General features: G+C 39.6%; 2 protein-coding genes across 3 annotated transcripts; both read right to left on the reverse strand.

Moving 5' to 3' along the window:
• Positions 1-1,300: 1,300 nt before the first annotated feature.
• On the reverse strand, positions 1,301-7,206 carry LOC116251098 (serine/threonine-protein kinase STY13-like). The gene is made up of 6 exons (XM_031625171.2): positions 6,593-7,206; positions 6,379-6,511; positions 5,767-5,962; positions 2,828-2,952; positions 2,585-2,743; positions 1,301-2,476 (listed from the first exon to the last, which is right to left on the reverse strand). Exons 1-6 carry the CDS (start codon positions 6,880-6,882, stop codon positions 2,165-2,167), a joined length of 1,215 nt encoding a protein of 404 aa, XP_031481031.1. The 5' UTR covers positions 6,883-7,206; the 3' UTR covers positions 1,301-2,164.
• Positions 7,207-10,605: 3,399 nt separating this feature from the next.
• On the reverse strand, positions 10,606-18,489 carry LOC116251099 (lysophospholipid acyltransferase LPEAT1). Of its 2 annotated transcripts, XM_031625174.2 has the most exons (9): positions 17,843-18,489; positions 17,553-17,663; positions 17,387-17,424; positions 16,203-16,267; positions 15,687-15,755; positions 13,906-14,039; positions 13,157-13,297; positions 11,320-11,383; positions 10,606-10,924 (listed from the first exon to the last, which is right to left on the reverse strand). In XM_031625174.2, exons 1-9 carry the CDS (start codon positions 18,380-18,382, stop codon positions 10,908-10,910), a joined length of 1,179 nt encoding a protein of 392 aa, XP_031481034.1. In that variant the 5' UTR covers positions 18,383-18,489; the 3' UTR covers positions 10,606-10,907. The 2 variants fall into 2 exon arrangements, with proteins under 2 accessions (XP_031481034.1, XP_031481032.1); XM_031625172.2 differs by lacking the exon at positions 10,606-10,924 and having other exon boundaries at positions 10,976-11,383; positions 17,843-18,487.
• Positions 18,490-24,822: the final 6,333 nt, after the last annotated feature.

Raw genomic sequence — 24,822 nt, forward strand, 5'->3', positions numbered from 1 at the left:
AATAAGAACTTAAAAACAAACTCCTTTTGCATTATCAAGATAGCCTCACCATTAGAATGCTTTCAGATATGTAGGCAGAAGGAAACCAGAGAATTTGGTACCCATGCTCTTGTTCAATTGTAATTAACTCTCATGCAAAATATGCTGGCAGCAGAAGCCAGGTGCACTAACTTGGTGCATCTCGGTTGCCCTCTTAGTCGTTGCCTGCGATGGAGTTCAACGCATTATATATATATTGGAATTTGAAATATTCTAGTCAGATTGAAACACGACATTATGTTGATGCTCTTAGAGGGCATTTGGCAACAAGAATACCAACACACAGTTCTACGAATCTATGCCAATCTTTAGAACAAATTCATAGAACATCATGTTAGTGTTCTTTGTTGCCAAATGCTCTCCTATCATTTGTTGTCTGTTGGCACAGTCAATATCTGCACAGTTCTCACTTCATGCATGTTTACCTTAACGTTATTGGAGGACCGTACAACTATTCCAGTTGTGTCAAAAGTTGCCAGCAAGGTAGCTGCAAGTTTTTTTTCTTTCAATGAATTTTGTAGAAAAATTTGAACCTCAACACTCGTGACAGCAGCAGTTAAATCCCCTACCAGAGTTGAGATGGTCGTGATGGGCGCTGTAATTATGACTGTCCATCTGACTCTCTTCCAAGCAGCAATAGATGGTATACCAAATTCAGAAGACGATGAAGTATGAAGATGGGGATTCCCCTTTCAAGCCCTAGGTGGCGAACGATGGATGAGAACGAGTTGCCCTAAGCCTAGGTGACTGATGCTGAAGGCGACGATTGATTTTGTAGAAGAGAAGGAAATGATAAAGACAAAGAAAAAGGTTGCTTTACAAACTTATCCGTGATATTCGCAAACAATTTGTGAATCCATCAGTGATTGTTATTGATGAATCAATCTGTCTTATTCTTAATTGGTCCAAATTAGTCCTGAAACTAAATTCGCTGACTGACCTGACCGCTTAAGGAAAAAGAAAATAAACAAAGTTGCATTTAAGGGTGCTGTAAATGGCACAAGCTCATTTTTTGTTATGGCAAGCGAATAATCAAAATTAAACAACATAAGCATGGGATTATCTCGAAACTGCAAATGTAAAATGAATTTGTCAACCAACACGCTATAGGGCATAAATCGTAGAGAATTTTGATCTGTTTATTTTGTAAGTTCCGTAAGTTCCTGATCAGCCTAGTCAGTATGTTATTTGGTTGTGTAAAAGTAGCAGATTTCGACGATGATCGTATCCACGTTTACAAAATCGAAAATACAAGGACATGTAGAAAAAATGCGAGGAGGCTGCTCTCCAGAATTAGGATTTCTGCTAGGGCACAATTTATCGTAACATCACAATGAGTACAATGAGTAAGTAAGACACGAGCCGCACTCGAACACATGGCACAGATCAACTAAAAAAGGACATCTATGAATATGATCTCCTTTTCCAACCATTTGCAAATTTTCTTGAACAGCAGAAGATCCAATTTTCTACTATGGAGAACAGGGGGAAGCCACTCAACAAAAGCCATCGTAGCAACTCTGATGGAAAGGAAAGGACAACCCTAGGGCAGGGAAATGTTTTGAATGCCCCCATTCAAACAAAAATCATCCACAACGTCGTCAGAAAACTTTTTCCCATCACTAAACCGTCCTACACCAGTTAGCACAAGAAGGCATTTTGTTGGCCTTCCACAGACTTGGGTGAGCTTGGGAGATATGTGTGGGTTAGCTTGGGAGATATGTCACAAAATAACTTCCTCTCCTTAAGCGAATGCAACTTTCTTGTTCTTTCTTCTTCGTCTATGGGCAGGACGGCATTGTGACTTGTCATCACAACTTCGGCAAAAGCAGACCCAAAGCCTGAAAAATGATACAGTGGTAAAGCTTCAACTGAACATAACGACTGCACTCACATAACTCGACCAAGCTTATTTAATTGCCGAAATAACTTTTTTTTCCCGGTCTTCCATCTCTGTACATTGCAGGATTCTTCGGTTTCCCTGGAGCTTGTTGTGTAGCACCTGGCGGCTGGTTTCTGCCCAGATCAATGTGGAATTGTTTTTTGGCTGTTCAATGTGTTCATCCACGCAAAGAACTGGCTGTAGCAGAAGTTCCTTGGAAATCTTCCTAAGGCCCTGTGCTTGCTATGAAAAGCACTCGTAGAAGCACCCAAAAAATCGGGAGGACTTTTCTGGCTTCATCACAGTAATGTCACTCTCTTGTAATTTATCCATCAAATGGCGTGTACCGGGGGAATCAGTTGCCACATAACTGCTCCCTCCAAGTACAATGGTGGGTGGCGGCGTGGTCTCCAAAGGAGAAAGAGATGTGCGGAAGACAGATAGCATCTCAATGACTTGCTGAAACCCCGGGCGGCTGTTCGGATCCTCTGCCCAACAGCACTCCAAGATGGGAACAAGTTCTTTTGGGATATTTCCCAGGTCAGGTCTCACTTTCTACACAAGGAAGGACGTGAAGATCAATTAACAGTAACAAAATCAGAAAACAAAATAGTAAATAACTTCTATAGATACAGCGGACAGACAATTGGGGTAGGACGGTACCTTAAACGCTGCAGCATATGCAGCCTGAAGATTGGACATGCCTTCAAAAGGTAAGCGGTTGGTTAGCAATTCCCACAAAACAATAGCAAAACTATATACATCAACCTTGTTATTATAGTGCTTCTTATCCCCTCGACGAAGTGTGACAGTGCTATAAAGCTGCGAAGGGGAAGCCAGAGAAAATAAGTGAACACATGGTGCACAACGAAAGAGAGTAAAAAACCTTAACAAGACCAATGGTACCTCAGGAGCCATCCATCGATATGTGCCAGTTTCTGCAGTCATCATTTCGGTCAGTGTCTCCTCTCTTGCCAATCCAAAGTCAGCCAGTTTGACCTTCTTACGGTCCTGGGTAAGAAGCAGATTATCTGAAGAAAACAGGAATCGTCAGTAAGGTTGGAGATGGAAGGAAAGAAAAGGCGAAACAAGTAAAAGGCCCAAAATCATATATGACACAGTCAACAAAAGAATTAAAGTGGCTGTGCCATACAAATACATAGGCGGGCACAATGATATTTATAAAAGGTCTTCAACTATTTCTGGACTAAAAGCAGTGTGCGTGTGTTAGATCTAGGACAAACAAAGGCAGCTGTTGTATGCAGTTTATGGTTAAAAACCAAGACCAACTCTTAGGTCTGACTAAAGTACTCGTCATATCTGATCAGAGCAATGTGTTGGGAATATCCCTAGGCAAAGAATCCACGTTTCTATGTGTGCGACACCCTTCAGTCAATGGACAAAAAGAGCAAGAACCTGAAGAGGGATCAATATTTCAAGGCTCTGTTTCCATGCTATTTAAATAGTGAGACAACACAAGCAGCTTTTGTAAGTGCTACGTAGTTTTTTGTTAAAATGCGACAGGAGGTGCAAGGTTACACTAAAACATCTGCCTCATATCCAGCTTATGCAAAAATCTGATTCCTCTCGACGATACCTTTTAAGTTAATGGACAGAAACATGACCAACAAAGATCTGCTCTTTCCAAAATAGAAGCATTCAAGCAGAAGGATATGGAAATTTTTGGCAAAACCAGCAGGAGATTAGGAAACTCTCGCCAGTGAAAAGGGGAACTCAAATGTGGTATGGGATGGTTTACTTGCAGAATTTAGATTGCAGGCATCAAAGACAAAGAGGGCCGCAGCTAATGTAGCATCCCCCTGATTAACAGGATGCTCAAACCAGATCATGTGTTTCAGCTCAAAAGAACAAATGATAAATGGAGATGCCAGTCTTCCAGTTTATGGTCCTCCGAATCAAGCGGCTCTTCACCTGCTTCACCCTTCTGGCCTTGATTCTCATGGATTTGATCAATACCATGTCCTATTCATCAAAAGCTTCATCTCTCTCTCATCCCTCGACCAAATCCTCTTTGACTCCAGCCTTCTATCAAACTCAGGGTGTGCTGGTACTGCATGCTAGAAGCCTAGAACAACCTCTAAATTAGGTTAAAGGACGGAGTGGAGTTCATTTAGACCATGCAGTGCTCAAGGCTCAAACTTTGGCACGCCAATGAGTAAACACATAACATTGCTTAAACATTTCAACACTCAGCTTTGTATACCAGAACAAAAATATGCTCCTAGACTGGGGGCAAAGGAAGAAAATATGCTAGAGCAGCACGAGTTAAGGCACCAGCTGTTGCATGTCTGTTTAGTGAAATCAAATTCAACATCAGGCATCAACCACAACACATGAAGAACGCTTGCTCTTCAATACCTGATTAAAGCCGATAAAGATGGACACCTCATTTTACCTGAAATGGAATAAAAAAAAACCTGTGACCAACTCCTGTACGGTGAGTAATAGAATGCATATTAGCCAGGTGAAGGGATGCTCTCCTTAGAAAATAGACAGAAAACTTCCAAAGTCCAAACTATCTTTACTGCATGAAAGTCTAAATCTAGCCTTTTGTGTTTTGTGAGGCCCGCTTCTTTTTCTTAGGCAATTTCCTTTCAGTGTTGTTACCACTGTACTATGGCTAAGCTCCTAAACTGGAAGATGGTGATATCAGCTCGCCACTGTACTCCATACACGAGGTTTGAAGGTTATTACGCTGAGATGTCTATGGAGAACAGCCCCATTGATCTTTCCTCTTGATTCTCTGAATTGCTTTTAGGCAGCTTCTAACCTTTTTACAACCACTCCATGATGCTAGGTGAAGTGGTTAAAGGCCCAAGGCAGCATATTTATGGTAGGTTTAAGGTTTTTACCTTTTGTTGCTTGGAAAGAGTCCAAGAAACCGCAACTAAATGGACATTCCCAATCGCACAAATAAGGGGAAGCTCCTGAAAAGTGGGCTCAAAAACGTTCACCAGATTATCTTTCCTACCATCTTGAAATTGCTAATGCAATCTGTTTGCTTGATTCACCAAAAAGGAGATCTTAACACAAGAAAACTTCCAGACTGATGGAGAAAAATTGTCACATCATATAGATCGGTCAACTTCAGTTTTCTTTCCTCGGGGACAATTACTGAGAATAGAGAGGCATTTGTCACTTGAAAAATACATGGCAATCATGAGCACAAAATGTAGAGGATAAAAAATTTGCAATCCTCCACAGTTAGCTTTAAGGACACATGACCCTTTGCTTGTTCTATGCGCAATTGCCTTCATAAGAAGAGGAATGTAAGACCATACCACCTAGAACACAAAGCTAGGTATCATTCTAGAAATACGAAATGAATACATAAGAAAACATTACAAATTGAAAGATAAAAATAATAATTACTCGTCCACTTCTCCCAGTCTCATAAGCAAACAAGTTGATAGCTCGTTTTCAAATGGCTTACATATGCACTCACCCGTCACCTACCTTAGAATTTTCCTGTGGATGCCTGTACTTAACATGGCAACTTTGTCTCCAAGAGATTCAGCTACAGAAAGTGCAGAGGGACTTCTTCCGTTGTTATATTCTAGAGTATTACTAAAAAGACGAAGTTTTCTTTTTTTTTCAAAATGCATTACTGTAGGTATGGGCATAAGTTTTCAAAAACACACACACACACACACACACACACAGAGTGTTATGCAAAAAAAATCGCAGAGATTCGTCCTACTATGAATAAATACTCTGACAAAAAAAATGAAAATCACAGACCACAGAGCCAATCAAAACCCTTGAACATGAAAAAAAATCTAAAGATTAAACTAGTAACCAAATAGTTGCGCAAAATTCACTACCAGGCTTCAGGTCGCGGTGGATAATTCCATTTGCGTGCAAGCATTCCATTGCCCGAGCAACGTCCAAAGCAAAACTGACTGCAAGACGTAAATCCAAGCACCCCGGCCGCAAGGATCTGAAATATTCCCGGAGAGAACCGCCAGGTAAAAGCTCTGTCACGATCACCATATTGTCCTCAACGCATGCACCTATAAACTGTTTGAAGACAGAAAACAAAGATATCAGACAACGAATTATAGATAAACTGCTAACTTGCCTTTTCTGAGGAAGTTGGTCGATAAAAATATGGCAACACACTGACCAAATAAAACAGTAGGTAAGCAGATGCAAAGCTTTCAGTAACAGATATGTCAAACCCGAATGCTTTCTTGCACTTCCAAGCTAAGAAGCTACGAAGCGCGAAAACAGAAGTAACAATTGACGCATTGTAAACCACAACTGTATAAGTAGTATCGCAACCAATATTTACATAATTCAGCCTTCATCCTCTTACAATTAAATCTTATTCCGCCTAACTCTCGAGAATTCCAATCAGCACATAAGGAGAAAAGAAAAAAAAAAACCCACATAGGGAAAACAGAAAAGGCAAGAGCAGAAGTGGGCGTTCATACCGTCACTAAGTTATCGTGCTGGACCCGGGAAAGCATCGAGATCTCCCGCAAGAATCGCTCCCTCCTCCTCGTCAATTCTGCCGCCGTCCCGCCCGGCTTTATTATCTTCACCGCCACGATAGCCTTCTTGTACCTACAAGAGGGAGCGAGGGAGGGAGAGAGAGAATAAGACGCTGAGGAAGGAAGGTCAGGGAAGGGCAGCGAGAGGACTCACCGGCCCAGGTAGACCTTGGCATGACCGCCCTCGCCGATCTTGTCATGGAGGGAGATCATGCTCGGGTCGAGGAGCCACTGATCGTCGATCCTGAAGTCGTCGAAGTCGAGCTGTTGCTGGGTTGCCCTGCCGAACCCCGCTTCGAGGCCGCCGTCCATCGAGTCATCCCGGACGCCATCCCTCTCGCCGCCGCCGCTTTCCGTGTTGACCCACAAAAGATTAACGGCCTCCTTCCCCGCTGCCCCTACTCTCCGATGAACGTCCCCACCGTGCCCGTGCATCATCATCATCAACACCACGACCCACTCACCTCTCTCTTCATCATCCACAGAGGAGTTGCAGAGCTTCCCAAGGCCCTGCCCACCATTTCTCTTCTCCCTCCTTTCTTCTTCCCCGCGGCAACAGAGAGAGAGAGAGAGATAGGAGTGTGCTCTGTAGTGCCGATATTAAAGAGGGCCAGGGGAGAATGAACAAGCCATTGGTTGACTCTGCGAGCTATCAGAGGATTCAGGGCAGAGAGAGAGAGCGCGTGTGAGTCTCAAGTCTCAACCCTGAAGCCGCCTTCCCCCAAGTCGCTTTCCCTTTTGATCCTGCAGAATTCTTCTATATTACCAGTCTACCATTGAGCCCACTTTCCCGCTGAGCCGAGTTTCTCCCTCCCTGCACCAAGTGGAACTCAGCCCACTTTTGGTGCCCCTTAGAGAAGGGCTCGAGCTTTCATAAATTTAATTTCACTATTTTCTATATTTCATTATTTTCTAGATAATACATAGTCTTTCATTTATAATTTTTTTCATTCCAGGGGCTCAAAAATTTGAAGCATAAGTTTTGAAATATTCTCTTCTATTTCGGGTTAAACTTAGCTCGCAGCAATAAAATAAGAAAATAGCATCCACGCCTTCTTTTTCTAAAGAATGAACTATTAATACTATATAAAGCACGACAGGACAATATTCCGTCGTCTTGGTTATCGGCGGAAGCGTCGAGAAGTTGAATAGCAAACAAAAGATTTTAAAACTTTGAGAAGAATCAACGGGGCCGGCTGTCCCCTTTCTTCGCCGGTTTCTGTCGTCGGTAGCAAGAAAGCGACACCATAGCTAAAGCTAAGGGGGGGTCTTGTGACTCACACGCCGGATTGTCGACGTCTCACCTTTCTATCTGATTCTCCGGTGCCCTTTTTTGTTTTATGAATTTTAAAATAATTTAAAACATATTAGATTGATTTAAAATATATGAAAATAAAAAAAATAAAAATATTCGTATCTTCCTAGTTGGAGGCCGTTGCCATTCAAAACGGTTGATGACACCAATGATGGTTAAGGATGTCAATATATTTGAATATGATATTTGATTGATTCGCGAATATAAAAATCTGATTCAAAAATTTGGATTTGGATATAAATATAAAAATCAGATTTAGATTGAATTCATATTGTAAAATCGGATCTCAGATTTAGATATAACTTTTCTTTATTTGAATTTCAATATGAATAAATGAATATCCAAAAAAGTAGATAAATTAAGAATATATGAAATACGTTAACATTCCTACTGGCACTACATCATTGACGCCCTGTCATACTACTATCCAGGAAGGTGGCTGATGCTCCTCCACGGCGCCGGTGATGCCGGCCGGAAGTCCGGCTGGCCTCGCCATGGGGACAATTCTCCATGCATTTTCTTTTAATGACCAAGAACATCCAATAAAAAACTTGGACGTTTCAAGGTGTCGTCTTCCTTACGCTAAATACCTGGCGTAAATGAGAGTTTTGTCCAAAAAAAGTAGAGCCTTTTTAGTCTTATCTGCCCTAACACTGTCAACACGGTCGTCATTATTTAATGAAAGGACGTGTACATGTAACTAATGCAAAATCGTATAAAGAATGACTGTTGCACGTGAAAAAAGAAAATCAAAGAACACTGTAATTTCTCAGTATCCACTAAAATTAAGCTAATTTATTCCCCAATTCATACATAGACTCCCAACAAATTTCACGTCGTCAACAACCAGTCTATCGGTCGAACGAGAATTCAAGAAAGATTAGAGAGATTATACTGTTGGTAACATTGAAGGGGCATGTGATGTGAACATCTCGACGTGTGCTTCAAGATTAGGTGGATGTGAAGGCGACCCTCTTCTCTTATAAAGTCTAGACAAAACTTTTGGTGTTGAGAGAATGCCTTAAGAAAAGCTTGCGTAGAATCTGGTGTTGTTCATCTTTGGTAGTTGCAGGACATCAAACTTATCATAGTGAAGAAGAAGAGAAGAAGTCAGCGTTCGGTTTTTTATGCAGAGGCCGTGATTTCTCAGATGTTAATTTGGGTTGGCGTGCTTTTCTCATTTCGAATATAACATTGTTGGATGGTGGATGCGATTTTTTCCTTTCATATGGAAGCTGCAAATCAAATCGGTGATGTAAGTGGGTCCGGTTACAGCTCTAAAACGCAATATTTTTATTTGATTGTATATATATATATGTATATAGGGAGTGTTTGATGATTTGGAATTTTGATTGAAGAAAGAAAATTCCAGAATCATAACTCATCCTCAAACTGAAATTGAATCAAAATTTCAGGTTCAATTTTGCAAACAAAATACGTCGTTTATTTAATAATTCCAATTTCTTAAAAATTGAGCCTTTTGATTCTAAAATTCTATGATTCTGGATATATCAAACGCCCCTTAAAATTTAGAACTATAATGGTGCAGCAAAATGGTATTTAAGTTTAACATACCATGATAAGGTGAGTACCAATTGAAACAACTGGCAGTCCATTTTTCTTCAAAAGTGTCTGGTAAGAAGAACATTACGTGCTCTGAAGACATTTGGTCCGGAAACATCTCCCTGGTTGCGTGATTGATGATTCTTTTCCTAAATAAACCACAGCGGGATTAACATTTTGACCTATTGACTGCGTTCTGATTTCTTTTTTATCTGTTCTTATTGTAGTAATTGCGTCAAAAACTGGAGAAATAACTGCAATAAAAGCCAAACAAATAGGTATATGGACATGGGCCTGACTCATGCTACTGCACGCAACCATAACGTCTCGGAGCACTTCTCCTGTAGAGCCTCTGTGTTTGTGCTTCTGAAATAATTATGACGATTTTACAAGGAATTACTGCGGGTTTTGTGAAGGAAACTTTTCTCTGCATTCATGAAGAACCTTGTACCTCCAGCATTTTCTAGTTATCCGGATAATTGATTTTTTAGAGATTATGCAACATAAACTGGTAACCTGACCTTGCTGGATGAATGACCACATATTGATGTTTTATAGAATAAGTTTCCCAGATATTTGAATTGCCATATGGTCATGCTTTAAGTGAACTGCTGGATTTCTATGTGTTATCTTGCCCAACTGTTTTAAAGAATGACTCCAGTTTCATCATCATGGAGGCAGCCGGATGACCTCTTGGAAACCATTCCTATTGCCATTAGGAAATTGTGGTTATTGCTGGCAATTTGCTTGTGTGATTATTTAAGAGTCCAAGCCTGTTACCACAGAAATTTACCTGAAGCTAAAATATGTGCATCTCATTCCTGCTGGAAGTTCGATTTTCCTTTTAGGAACTGGAGATACCAGAGATTTACGAGCATGCGCTCTTAGTCACAACCCAATGCACTTATAAAGTGCTTGGCCTCCCACTTTTTTTGCAGGGAGATGTTCGTGCATGCAGTGTGACTTGGATTCCAACGCTGGAACTACAACGCTATCAGTTCCTCGTGTCAGAAGGCAATTTCACGTCATTCGTGTAAGGTGGGATCGTTCCAAAGATGCAGCTGCAGTGACTATACCAAAGAAGTATGTGCCTGACTGCCCCAACAGATCAAATTCTATAGCTTTATCTAACTTCAGGTTGGAGTGCATGGTATTGCAGGTGCTGTAGCACACTTCATGCAGAGACATGCTTGGTGTGTGGAACAGTGATCGTCCGACACTCTACTCGATCAGTTCTTTAAAGGGAATTACTCACAATCTCAGGAAAATGAATATATTGCTGGTGACTGCACTAAAAATAAAGAAGTTACACGATTTAGAACGGGGTACAATAGCCTGAGACCGCTGAGAAGGGCAGGGTTTGTTCACATTGAGAAGGATAAACACAGACAAATGTAGGAACAAAACAGGAGAAGAGAGGTTGTATATTTTACAGGGGAGAACTTCAATAATTTGAAAGAAGACCATGAGATTCATGGGTACAGACCTACCACGGTTAGACCGAAGATGACCGGTTTTGCAAGTGTGGTTTTTTCCACTCGTATGTGTATCAATAGGTTTAAAAGAAAAAAATACGAATCCCGGATCCCAACTAGCGGCAAAACGTACCTGCAGGAACACCAACAAGATGCTTTAGTCTTATTGCCGCAAAGACCATGATTCTCAAAGTTGTAACTGCTTAGTTTCCTAAAAGGGAGAATGATGGGTTAATATACATCCAAGTGCTCTTCAGGTAAGTAAGGTTACATGTTTGACAATTTCAAACTACAAGAGCGTACAAGACAAAGCACGTGAACATGGCCGGGTGCAGTACTGAGAAATGACACTGACAAGAAAAATCCTCGCAGTTGACAATGAATTCACACGTACGAATAGAAATCTAGGCAGACAGATTTCTTAGAACATTGACTATTGGGTCAGCAGTCTCTTAGAAAGTTTTCCCGCAACCAGCCATGCATTTCATTCCCCTTTCTGATGATGTAAGACACTAGGTAGGCTATTACCGTGCAAGGCAGCATGATATGTTCTCTTCTCAGCAAGGCCAATATCTGATAAAATGAGATTGCCCTGGACAAGTAATAAACTAGGTTAAGAAGCTAGAAAACATCATTATGTTATCACATAGAAAAGATAAACAATATTGGTAACTGCACACATGGAAGAAAAAGGCAAAAGATAGGAAGAAAAACTCCCAAACCCATGGGACGTAGCAAAACCAGTGTAAACAGCTCCAGATCATGGTAAGAACTAAGAACTCACACGCCAGATCTAAGGGGTCGAAATGAAAGCACTGAAAGCTAAGCAGTTCAGTCTGTTGGTGAGCCATGCCTGCCCCAGAGCCCAACTGTCCCAACTCCAACTCCTTTGACACCATTAAAGAAAATGCTTTCTCCATAATAGTCTCTTTTCCTTCGTTAAATTTCAACCCCAACCTTCATAAACAAGTTTTTTAAGAATTTGTATTGCATTAACATTAAGAAAGGCACCTTTTAAGTAATATATCATTAAGATTTAAGATACTGCTTAAAACTGAACTTGATCTAAGAAGGTAATACTCAACAAATTCTCTTGAAACCTCTTGACATGAGTTAGGGAAATTTGGGGATTAAGTATAAATACTTAGGAATACAAGAATATTTAGGTTGGGTCCAATGAAGTCAAGACCCATGTGCAGCCGACTATAAAAGACTGTTTGTCAAAAGTTTTTGGCAGATCGTTATTAATGAAAGGAATTAGGGTTTGTGATTGTCCTACTTAGCATGTGTATGTCTTATTTGCTTTCTTATTAGGTCTGTGTTAGCTCCATGGAAGCAGAGGGCTACCATTTCTGGTATCAGAGCCATGTCAGTGGGAGAAGCCCTGTCCACCATGGAGAGCTTCAAGAAACAGATGGAGGAAGCTCGTCAGCCATGGCGGGACGATTGGATAGTGTGAACGAGCAGATTTCGGAGGTCAACCTGCATGTGCAGACCCTCATAACAGAACACCAGAACCCAACGTTGTGATTCTCAAAGAAATGGTCACCAGATCTTCCAACAGAGTTCAGATGAATGGTGGTGAGCAACCTAGAGGTAATGATATGGGAGGTTAAGTGTAAATATTCAGAATTTAGGAATATAAAAATAATCTGGTTGGGTCCAATAAAGTGGAGACCCAGGTTCAGCCGACTATAAAAGGCTGTTTGTTAATAGTTTCTCAGCAGATCGTGATTAATGAAAGGAATTAGGTTTTGTGTTTGCCATAATTAGCTTGTGTGTCCCATTTGCTTTCTTATTAGTTCTGCGTTAGCTCTGTGGTAGCCGAGGGGTACCACCTTTACAAATCATTTATATCCACAGCAAGATAGTAAGATAGCTACAACTCCGCATCATGTACATAAGCTAACTCAACTCTCATTGCATCTTTATGCTTCTCGCTAGATGTCCAATGCCCACAATAATTAAAATTTCTCTCTCAACCACGAGCAAAACAGTACATGCATATATCGAGGGAAAAGGAAAAGATGTATCATCTATGACCAATGATGGTTGATGGTTATTTTATTCTACCTAACAAATAGGCGGCTCATCAATTAAACTCCCTCTCTCTCTCTCTCTCTCTATATATATATATATATATATATATATATATATATATATATATATATATATATATATATATATATATCAACGTGTAAAAATACTGGAAAAGAAAAAGCTGTAGCATTATCATTGGTCACACAGGGTGTAACTCCGTCCATTGGAGCGAGAGGAAACAATGTTGGGCATCACAAATTCACAATTCCATCATGGAAAAACCAAAAATGAAATTTCATCAACAAAGATTGATACTCAAACTTACCTCCTTAGCCATGAACCTTCGAACATTGTCTGCATAGAGTTTTGGATCATTCTTCTCTTCCTCGGTAGGGTAGTAGATAGGTAAATGAACCACATGAATGTAATTTACAAATTGACACAGCAGCAAAATCACATGTCGCACCTGTACAAACAAAATAAATTTAAAAAAGAGAAATGAAGAAGATATTCAAATCATTTATAGATTGAATATTTGAAGAGACATATTGACTGCTGACAGGTATCACCAAGGAAAAATGCAGACACATAGGCGGAAAGATCTCAGTTAATGTTTTTTCAGGTGAAACTTGCCAATGAGATGTGAAAATAATAATAAAAAAAATGAGGATGCATGTTGAGAGGAGAAGGTACTGCCCATATTAGGAGGAACTCAAAAGAGACCACAAGGAAGCCTTTCAGCTAAACACAAACTGACCACCATTAATTTAGCCTGGCTTACTAAAGAGGATATACCACTTAATAAATCAACATTTGAAACAAAAGTGGCTCCAGTCCACAAGCTTCTTCAAACCATCAAGGTTGACGAAAACATTTACTTTGTCCAACCTCATACTCAGGGCAGAGGAATAAGTTGGTTACTTTTCGAACAGTAGTTTCTTAGGGAACCTCATAGATTTGAACAAAAAAAAAGATCAAAAGGATGCATACAACTGACAAACATGTTTACTTTATTGAAGCTCCAGTTATATAGTTGTAACTGATGATGCAAGTGGAAAGAAATAGAAATCTAACCCCAGACATGCTTTCCCAAGCTGGACTGAATCTTGTATAAGGGTATCGTACAATGACGGGCAGAACTGGACACCTCGGCAAGAAAGCACCCGTTTTAAATGGAAGAAGATAATCACCGTTTGTGGTTGTTCCTTCTGTGGTCACAAGGTCAGTCCACAATGGTCATACGAAATTAATATCATGAACAATAAAACATTTCATTCAAATGATAAGCAAGCCTCAATCTTCATGGCATAAGTTTATGAAATCGAGAAATTGAACAAGCAAAAGTCATTCCACTGTTGCTATATCTTTCTCATTAATTGAGCAGCAAAAAACACATTCTTAGTATTAGCACATAAACACATAAACATAACTTGACTGTTCGAGATTTAATTTTTATTAAAAAAGATGTGATTTCTGATACATTATGATATGCCACAACACAGTCCTTATTTTAAGCCTCATCTGACATGGGTTATCATACACTCAATATTGCTATCGACTATCATTATCAACATTGCTGATCTATCCAACAAATGCAATGCTTATGCAGACGGTTTCAGTTTATGTGACCTTGATTTACAAACTTTTCCTGATAGACAAGAAAAAAGAATGATACTTTATATACTAAAAGCAACAAAAAAGACATGGATCATAGTGACAATTCTTTTGAAAACAATGTGGCAACCACCACACCAAATGAAGATTTGTGCTACTATAAGCACAAATAACTCAATATTATAGATAGCAGACATAACTTGTGAGACAATCCCATGCACCTGTTTCCCAGTTTTCATGGTTAAGAAGCTAGTCCCAAGTTACTAACAATGAAACTAAATACAGGAATCTACCTAACGAAGATAAAACAATTAACTGTGGTTACCAGTAATATTTCATTTTTACCAAACAAAGGACATATCGTTATTTATAAGAAACAAAGTGGAAACACAGAAAATCAAGTTCCAAACATCTTCACCATTAAATGGAAAGCAGCGAGTGTGATACCATTTCAACTTTAAAGGCATATAATCCAACATGCGCTTCTATAAAGCTTATATTTAATAAGGCCAACCATAGTTTTTTTATTTATGATTTTATATCTCAATTATCATTAAAAAAACATTATCTTCAACTAAAGTTTAACCATGAAAGTCCAAAACAAGCATTGATAAAGTCAACAACTATAATTGAGCAGTATCTTTAGCAGCTTGCAACCTCTGATTCTAATTCACATTGTCATCTTACTGATTCATGCAATTATTAATTTAATATATACCAAGCCTATCAGAGCATGCTTGAAATGTAGATTCTATGTAGATTCTGCAAGCATTCAAATGGTTGAATGCACAAAAGCATTTTTTTGTTTTCCAGATAGTCCTCATTTATTAAATTTTACCATATATACTGCGACACTGGTAAGCATTTCAAGGAAAAAAGGAAGCTTGTAAGAGCATAAGTTCATGGACATCTATAACATAGTTCAGAAGTTTTATCATTTGATAAATAAAAGTATCATTGAATAAGGAAAGAAGCAGCATGTCAGTTTTGAAAATAATGTGCTTTCATTTCTAAAACAATGTAAGATTTCAAAAGAACCTGGGCAAGGCAACATTTCATCATTGGACAAGGACAAAAGAAACATGCCACTTTACCATATAAAATGTTTACCAATTTAAAACCACATGAAATTTCAAAAGAACCTGGAAGAAGCAACATTGAACAAAATGGATAGAAAAAACAAGCCACTTTTCAATAAAAAATTATCTCCAATCTAAAACCATGTGAAATTTCAAAAGAACCTGGAAAAAGTAACATTGCTGGAGCATGTCTATCTTGCCACGCAGCCTGGATTCTTTCAGTCACAACACCTGCCCAATTCAGAAAATTTAACAATATACAACTGATATAAAGGTAAATGGCATAACAGATTATCCATTAGTTACCTCGTCAACATAAACAAATAAAATATTGAATAACAAAGCACTAAACACAAATAATAAGCATAGTACAGAAAGCATTTGACATAGGAAAACTGTTTCTGATTGATAAAAACATTTAGTTTTCCTTGTAGTACAAGAAAAAAGGTCCTGACTGCACGATTGGCTGACCTCAAGTTGGTAACTTTTGAGGTCCTCATGCGCACCAGGAAATACACCCAGTCTTGACGAGACAGGGAATGTGCTCTGTATATTAAAAATTTAAAACTCATGATAGCCAGTCAACTTAGTGACGTTCACAAATTATATCTAGCAGATGGGCAGCCTTCTGGATATTATTAGGTATATAATGCAAAATGACAGTAATTCCTGAAGTACCTGAGACACCCTTAAAATCTGAAGATTTTGACTCTCGCTGAACATACACACAGCCAAGGCATTTACTGCAAATAACAGGGAGTAAAAATTACAGAACATCCAAGGTCTTGAAGCATACCTCAAAAGTCATACAGGCACAAACTGTTCACAAATATCCTCTAAAATATATTAGCAAACAACCTTATATAAATTCGTTATTTGGAGAAATAAAGTATGGTTTAAAGTTTAAACTAAGGTTTCAGCATTATCAAGCAAAAGAAGGAAACTATTTCCATCCAATAACCATTTCTAATATATGAGGGAAAGAAAGGACTTGAAGATCCCATTAAAGCAAATGCAGAAATTTTTTTCAACCATCTAAGTAACATGTTGATGCTGTCCTCGCATGAGTTAAAAAAATGCATGATGAGACAGCAGGCAAGAACCCAAACAAATAAAAAGTAATACACAAAAATATAAATTTAGACGGCCAGAGATTTGCATTTCAAGAGAATTATCCCTTTTTCCAAATAATCCAATATACGGAACATGAAAAAAAAATGGTTACTAGTTACTATATAATGATAATATGGAAGTCAAGTTTATACAGAAAAAGAACAAAAGGGGATTTCAATTTTCAAAGAACATGAGCTGAAGGACCTAATCATTTGACAGAGAAAGCTCACTTCCACAGACATCCAGCAGAGTGTGGCATTTGTTAATCATCTAATCAAAATGCTGGGTAATGCCAAAAGATAAATGTGGATTGCTCGTGCCATTTCAAATTCTAACTACGGCACATGTACCGCTACATCAGGAATGGAACCACTTACAAAGATGATCCTCTTAAACTGAAGGATGATTTATGATAAGATTTAATGTGCAAGTAGTTACAGTGCAACAGCCAACAACTTCATATATGGATGCAGTGACGAACTGATACAGAGAAAATAACGAACTAAGCTGCTGCACAATATTCCGATGTGTAATTTGCCAACAAATAACAATCAAAAGTTCTCTGGACAAAAGTTCAGAAATAAATCAGATTGGAGCTCTCATTCACATACGGCTTCAACAATGATCACCCCAACACAAAATATGTCCGAAGCCTAACGTGATTATGTATAGGCAATAAGCTAGAATATAATACGAATAAGCTTATGAGAAAAAGAACAGATAAAATAATTTTAGGAGCTCGAGCTCACCTTATAAGGCCAACTAAGGGAAGTCTGGCCACTGATCTCTTTTGACAGCATAATCAGCAACAAATTTGGCAACAAATACAGAGCGGGCACAGATCAAAACCAACCAAATATTCTGAACACCAAAATCGATAGCCAGGGCAACGTGCTCAGCGTAAACAAGACCTACCTTCGCAACGAAGCTCGGGAAGGAAGATGACATGTGATACAGAATATCAAGATATGAAACATGGTTGGAGACAATGGCGCCCGCTCGTTCAGAGTGCTCTTTACTGTCGTTCTACCGAACCGCATTCAAGTACATAAGAACGTAACACCTCAGAGTTAAAAGCAAGAAGAAGAGCAACAACAAGGATTCATAAGGGGCTCAACTGAAAGCAGGGACAGAAGAAAAACCAGAGAAATGCCACATAACAAGCAAAGAATAGCACCAAAGAAGAAAGAATAATCAAGAATTACCTCAGCCAGCGCCTTCGAGACCGAAGCATCACCGTTCCGATCACAGTCCGAGGGACCCCGGGGATCAACAACATCCTCGCTGATCCAATAGAACCCCATCACGAAGAGTAACGCCCTGGAGAGGAACCGGCCGGACCGCACGACGACGGCCCTCCTGTAGCCGATCATATGAGCGTAGTCCTCCTGCTCGTCCTCCCGATTCGGGGTGGAGAAAAGGGTAAAGAGCCGGCAAATGAGATAGTAGACGACGAGGATGGCGATGCCGAGCACAAGGCGGAGAGGCACGAGGGTGACGAGAGCGAGGGGAAGGAGGAGCTTCTCTCGCAGAGGGAGCTCGCCCGTCCCCATGGTCCCGTAGACGTCGTGACGGACGTAAGGCGCGTACCTCTTCTCGAGCTCCTGCAGATCGAGCGAGCCACCGCCGGGCTTCAGCAGCGGCTGCTCGTCCTTCCCGCGCCCGTCGCCAACCAACTCCTCCCCAGATTCCGGCGGGCGAGAACCGGCGCCCCCCAGATCCTTCATCTCCTCGGTGCTCACCATGGGGAACCGACTGCTAGTTGCCCAGCATCCCCATCGAGAAAGGGGAAGAAATCGAAGGGAGAGAGGAACAACTGGGCTGGCTAGCAATCGAGGGATTCCGTTCCTTGGAGCCCACCCCGTCGCACGGAACGGAAGCTAATGGGACGCAGCCTGAAGTCACCGCATTGCCCTCTTTCGCTTCCGTAATTTCAGAACTGCCACTCTCTCCTTCCCAACTCGCTTCTCAACCCGGATCACATCACATGCGTTGCTCGTTGATGGATCCAAACTCACTTCTCAACCCAGATCACATCACATGCAATTGCTCGAAGATGGATCCAAAGTGGACCCGGTTTTAGGTCCCCCTTCGTCACAGGAGGGCTACCAGAATTTTATGAAATTTTCTTCTCTAAAAGAGGGCAGAAATGGAATTCCGGTTGAAATGATATGATTTTTGAAATACATAATATCTTTTCATTTACAACTTTTAATTGGATTTTTCATCTTTAAAAAATAATAATACTACGAATTAGCTTAGCTTTTCATATTGTTTACAACACGCACTTAAGCTTTTTCCTGTGATCAATTTTTAAACTTTAGTTGTTAAATCAGTGTTTTCTGGCTCTCTAAAAAATAAACATGCCTCTGTTTGTTAATACAAAATAAATTTAATATTAATAAAAGAAATCACACGAACTAAATAACTAATCCTGTATTAATATTACTATTGTCAACAAAGCTATTCAAGTTACAATTCATCCTTATTTTTGCCCCTTTTTCTTGTTAACTCCCAAACGCAGTGCTTCCCGAAGACAAAACCAAGTACAGTAACAGAACAATTGTCTGAAATTGGGCAGCGAGATCTTGCAGTAAACAACATACCTCCAATCAGTGAAGTTCAAGAACTTGAAGAGAAATTGGTGTTCAGGAAAATGCATACAATTGAAGAAGCAGCTTGGAACTTCATTAAGAAATTGGTGTCACAATTTTGGTTACGAAAAAAGATTTAGATGAGAAGCCAAAAACACCATGTTTTCGATTCATTATTGAAAAGTAGTAAGCATAAAACATGAGAATTGAACGACCAACAAAATCCTTTCCTGACAAGACGTAGAACAGCAAGAAACTTCTGCTGAAGCAGCAAAGAGCAACCACTCTTGCTAAAGAACATCAGCAACATAATTTTAAATCTAGCAATAATAAATAGAAAAATGATGGAATCAATATGACGCTGTTACAGAGACGTAACCAGAAAGAGATAAAAAGTTGTGCACGAAGAAAAATCGTTGTTGTCGCCTTTACGCACCGTAAAAATTTGGGCGAATCAATCCCATAATTTAAACAGACAATGGAAAATCGAAGAGGGAAAATCTTTCCTTCCTTTTCCACTTCTTCAATTTTATTTCCCCAATCTTTTGGCAATCGAACGATTCGAACCTAACCATTCCGCAGAACGTCCAATTCTTGTGTACGCTAATGAGTGCAGAGAGAAGGCCAGCTGAAGAAGCAACGGTGATGGGGTCCGACAAAAAGCTCTTTCCGTCCTCTAGATCGCCGATCGCCGAGATCCAGAAGCGGCGTTGCGAAGTCACAGCGTGCATCTTCTGTTTCTTCCACTATTTCTTTTTCCATGATATTTTTTCTAGAATCACAAATGCCTTCTTGTTCTTGGATCATGGCCCTCCTGCATTTAGGAGAGGAATGTCGACCGATCAGATTTGAATAAGAATACCCTTAACCTTGTATGCTTTTTCATATGTTTACATATTTGGACTTGAACTCGGATTCAAATAACAACAAAGAAAAGTGATATTTGAATCCGAAATTTGATTTTACAATCTGAATCGAATCAAAGTTCTATTTTTACATTCATATACAAATCCGAATTTTGAACCATAGTCTGGCAGATTTTTAAAATGTAAGAGCATTGAATGTAAACTATTTATTTAAAACTAAATCCGATTTGAATCCGAATTTTGACTCAATTTGATTGGATATTTATGTATATATGAATGTGAACCTAAATATGATCGGATATCATTTCTTAAATCTGGATCCAAATTTTAAACCGAATCTGATCGGATATTTATGTATATATGAATGTGAACCAAAAATCTGATTGGATGTCATTTGTTAAATGTGAATCTGATATGATTTCTTAGTCAGATATTGAAAATTTTTAATATCTATCTTTTTTGGAATAGTAGCTTGGTCGGATATCCAATCAAAATTAGATATATTAACATTTAGTGCTTAAATATTAATATACAAAATCTAGATGTCTTGCGTGCACCTATCGGTGCAATGGCTGGAGACAAATTCCCGTAGTTCCTCTGCAAGAGAAATAGAGATGCGATCATTAAAAAAAGGGAATCAAAGCGAAACCAAGAATAATGAAAACATACTAGCGAGAGGGAAAAGAGGGAGTACATTTTGCCCTGAATCGACATTTACATTATATAATGTCCTAAACCCACTATAACCCACCAAGCTATTGCCGACGGCTTGCCGTCGCCAATGTATATCTTGACATGCCCATATTGGCGACAGTTTTTGCCCTGGCGAGTAGCCGAATAGCAGCCTTTGGTGGCGTTGGGAAAAAATTTTTCGCAAAGGAACATGAGTCGTTGCCGTTAAGACCCATTTTGGCGACGGTGCTTTCTTTGGTTGGCGATTGAGTGTGGCCAATAACAATTAACAGATAGTTTGGACCGGCTAATAAGCGCCGGCCAAGGTCTCTTTTATTAATTCGCCATCATATCCTCGTTGCAGCACATAGCTTCAAATAAAACTAATGAGAAATGGCTTTTCAAATTTAAATACAACCTAATAAAATTGGCACCAAATTAATAAAGTTTACAAACGGTATAGTCACATCCGCATATTAATTAAGGTAGTTCCATGTCTGCTATAAGAATGAAGGATCGGTCGTTCCTCAACTCGCCTTCCTTTCTCCCTGTCCTCTTCCCTTCAATAGGCAGTTCCAATGAATGATTTGCGGCGAGAAGGCTCCCACCTTTTATTAATACAATAGGCAGATGAAGCACCCAAAAATATATGTCTATAATGTTTTTTTTTTTTAGGATGTTATCCAAAAACAACCTAAACACTTTGTATCTTTTCTTCATTTCCTCAATCAAGCCTTGTTAATTATTATCTCCTCGAAATCAGAATTATCTTGCAATCTTTCATGCTTAAAGTTTCTTTTTCTTTCTGTTTACTGTGTATATATTAGCATCAAAGACTTTCTGTTTTAGAGTTGAAACCACATTAGATCTGAGCTGATGACTTGAGTACCCCTCAACCAAAAAAATCCTAACTCCGCCACTGACATAGAATGCAACTGTTATACTTCTTAGGCATTGAGCAAAACAAAGTTATATAAACCAATAACTTAGATTTTGCAGAAGTAGAAAAGATGGTTTTAACTTTCTATAATTCGAGAGCTGAAGTCCGGATTTTTCTTAAAAAAATGACATTGGAAAATAGATTACAATCATACTAACACAAGTGGAATGCGGAATAGATACGATGACGTTGCGCCAGCTGCCATTACACAAGTCAAGCTGGTGAACTGACTGGGTCCCCATCTGTAAGATTCGATCATTTTGGATAAGAAATGTGTGAGTTGATACGTCCTTTTCTTCTTTGCTTATGCATGGAGTACATTGCATATGTTATGTTTGCAGATACCTGTAGAAACGTACACGGTGTCGCTTTAGCTGGTCGCCGACAAGATAAATAAGTACATTATATATATATATAATATGAGAAATTTAATCAATCGAAATAAATGATTTACAACTGCCACATCAAATAAGACTAGACAACTTACATGGCACCACGTCAAAGGCATCATGTTAAAGAGTAAACTTCAAACAATTGGCTTCAAAAACCTTCCTGTAACTTGACAGTCTAAATGAGAACCTTTTACGGCCATTTGTGTAGTTGGATTTCATAAAACTGGTCAAAAGATGACGGAACTGGGCTCTCTCTCTCTCTCTCTTTCTCTCTTTGTTTGGCATTTGTAAATGTGCCAGCTGTGAGGAGGGATGAGTTTATGATGCCATTAACGAAGGCGTCTGCCATGGCGGCCTCCTTACTGTTCAACAGTTAAAGCCTGATCTTCCTTACACGGTTGGCCTTGGGCCTACTTTTGGCAGATCACGCCCAGGCAAACAGCAGCTCTCTTATACTTGTCACTGTCAATCTTACGCACCTATTCATAGACCATTGCCTTTTACAAAGACGTTTTACCAGATCACGATCGAACCCTTACTCCAGAGAGCTCTGGTTATCTGTCAAACAACTCTCAGACTCCCGGATGTTGTCATGATCTCACCACCCACAGTAAAGTGATATGTCTGGTACAGCAGTACTCTTGAAAGAAGCCGGTTCGTCTTACAATATCATCATGGAAGAAAGAGAACATTATGAACAAGCTAACAACTTTAGAACGCAGAACATTTGAACGGCAAGGCGACTTCAATTTAAATGCTTTCATGCATAATCAGGTACTATGGTACCATGTTTCTGCTACGTCATGTTTGTGGTCAAGTATGTTCAAGAACCGGCAGTGCTCTGTTGGCTAATGAACAAAATCTTCACCAATTGGTACAACCTGAATCACCATAAGAATATAAGAACTGTATGAGATGAAACTTATGAGGACGTAGATCACACGTCAAACTTATGAGGAATATTTGACCTAATGTTTGCGAACTCGTATGCAGTAAGGGCAACTGCAGGCAAATTATTCTCTCCTTCAAGCGCACCTTTAGAGGCGTTGTATTGGCATCACACATCCATGGCCAAGTTCACAAAAGGTGAGCCTTGTACTTAACGGATATGGTGCTCTTTACTATATTTCATGTCTGACAGACTACGCTTGAAAAAGTCTGTCACCAGGGTTTGAAGTGTTTCGTCAGCAGAAGGAAGCCCGGAAAACATGAAGTACAGTCAGCTACATTTATGCAGTTAGTTGACTCATTTCACAATCTTCTATTTTCCTTCTTATTTCCTGTCTAACTGGATCACAAGGAGCACTGTATTTCCATGAATATGTCTTTACAGATCCAGGCAAGTAATCGTGCTGGACAGGGAAATAATCTACCGGGAGTAGATTTGTCGATCTCTTAGTATACATTACTATACAACACATAAAATTCAAAAAGAAGCATCAGAAGAATTGGTGTTCTAAGTCTGCAAAAACGAATTCTGGGTTTTCTATTTTTATTGTGTTATTGGGTAGTGGGTAATAATCTTTTTCCATCTTTTCACACAAGAAAAGAAAACAGTAGCTTTCACCAGGGCATACAACATCGGTACATATGAAGTCAATGCTACCTTGCAGGAACATAATGTTCTTCACCAATATTATTTATTATTTGTTCCACTGTCAGCTACCTAGCTGGCTACTCACTAGGATATCCCACTTCAGTGCTAGGGCTCTTCAACACTTTAAAATTAACCCAATATTGATTGTGAAGGAGAAGCCGAGTTAGACTTCACATAGTTTGGTGGGTTCAATCAATGCGACAGTAGTGCATGGATGCAATGACACGAGACTGGAAAGCAGACGCTTGGTAGCTTCAAGCCTTCAATCTTTCGAACTTCAAGTGACAAATTCAGAGGGGCCAATGCATTTACAGTCCCCTGAGGTCGCTCTCTGCTCACACCACGCTCTGTACAACGTCGTCATCCACATCTTCCAGTAATGAGAATCTGACACGTGCTGCTGTTTTGGGCCAACACCGAGGATGGGACAGCGTCGGTGCAGCGGGACCTGAAGAACCTAACGAGACCTCAATTATGCATAGGCATTCACTTTCCTTAATTTAGAGATTTCAGGATTTTCAAATCACTTTCTTTTTCTTGTTCATGAGATAAAATGACCTGATTGAACAGTTTGAGTGTGGTGAATTTCTTGCTGAACAGAGATGCACGTGTTACGGCGGACACAGATACGCTTCTGATCAGTTTCGAGGAAACGGTCTCGGGATCACTGCAAATTCGTTGTGCCCATGTCCTTTTTCTCCCGGTCCTTCTCTCACCTCCTTTTATTATGTAACTACTGTTTCCAGTAAGGGTGTGCACCTAAGAATTTAAGAGAATGTTGTCAGTCAACTATTTGGCGGGTGGCCAAAATAATGCACGTACTGCAGTTGCGGGCCGCGTGAAAAGCTCTCTTCGTTTCTTTCTCTCTCTAACATTTATGCACACGCAGTTCATACAGTACTTTGAAGTATAACTAAGAGGAGATAATGGTACATGCTCAGTTCCAAAGCCTGCTCGAAAGATAAAATGAAGAAACCAATGAAAAAGAAAATGAGCTATCAAAAGACATAGGCCACTGTTTTGGGCAATTACGCTGCTCCCTTGATTTTTGTGAATGGGACTGCAATTGGGATCAAACATGGTTGAAATTGTTCAAGTCTGAAAGTAGATCCTATTACCTGCCG

Source organism: Nymphaea colorata, chromosome 3 (genome assembly GCF_008831285.2).
Source record: "Nymphaea colorata isolate Beijing-Zhang1983 chromosome 3, ASM883128v2, whole genome shotgun sequence".
NCBI lineage: Eukaryota > Viridiplantae > Streptophyta > Magnoliopsida > Nymphaeales > Nymphaeaceae > Nymphaea > Nymphaea colorata.

What these genes read in the sequence shown, in the direction of transcription:
- LOC116251098 (XM_031625171.2), bottom strand. Translation starts at nt 6,882, where the DNA reads ATGATGATGATGCACGGGCACGGTGGGGACGTTCATCGGAGAGTAGGG. An exon ending in GCCAAGGTCTACCTGGGCCG is followed by an intron (nt 6,512 to 6,592) that starts GTGAGTCCTCTC and finishes TCCCTCTTGTAG; the next exon opens with GTACAAGAAGGCTATCGTGG. An exon ending in ATCGATGGATGGCTCCTGAG is followed by an intron (nt 2,744 to 2,827) that starts GTACCATTGGTC and finishes TCCCCTTCGCAG; the next exon opens with CTTTATAGCACTGTCACACT.
- LOC116251099 (XM_031625172.2), bottom strand. Translation starts at nt 18,382, where the DNA reads ATGGTGAGCACCGAGGAGATGAAGGATCTGGGGGGCGCCGGTTCTCGC. An exon ending in TCTCGAAGGCGCTGGCTGAG is followed by an intron (nt 17,664 to 17,842) that starts GTAATTCTTGAT and finishes GCGGTTCGGTAG; the next exon opens with AACGACAGTAAAGAGCACTC. An exon ending in AGATTTTAAGGGTGTCTCAG is followed by an intron (nt 15,756 to 16,202) that starts GTACTTCAGGAA and finishes TGAATTGGGCAG; the next exon opens with GTGTTGTGACTGAAAGAATC.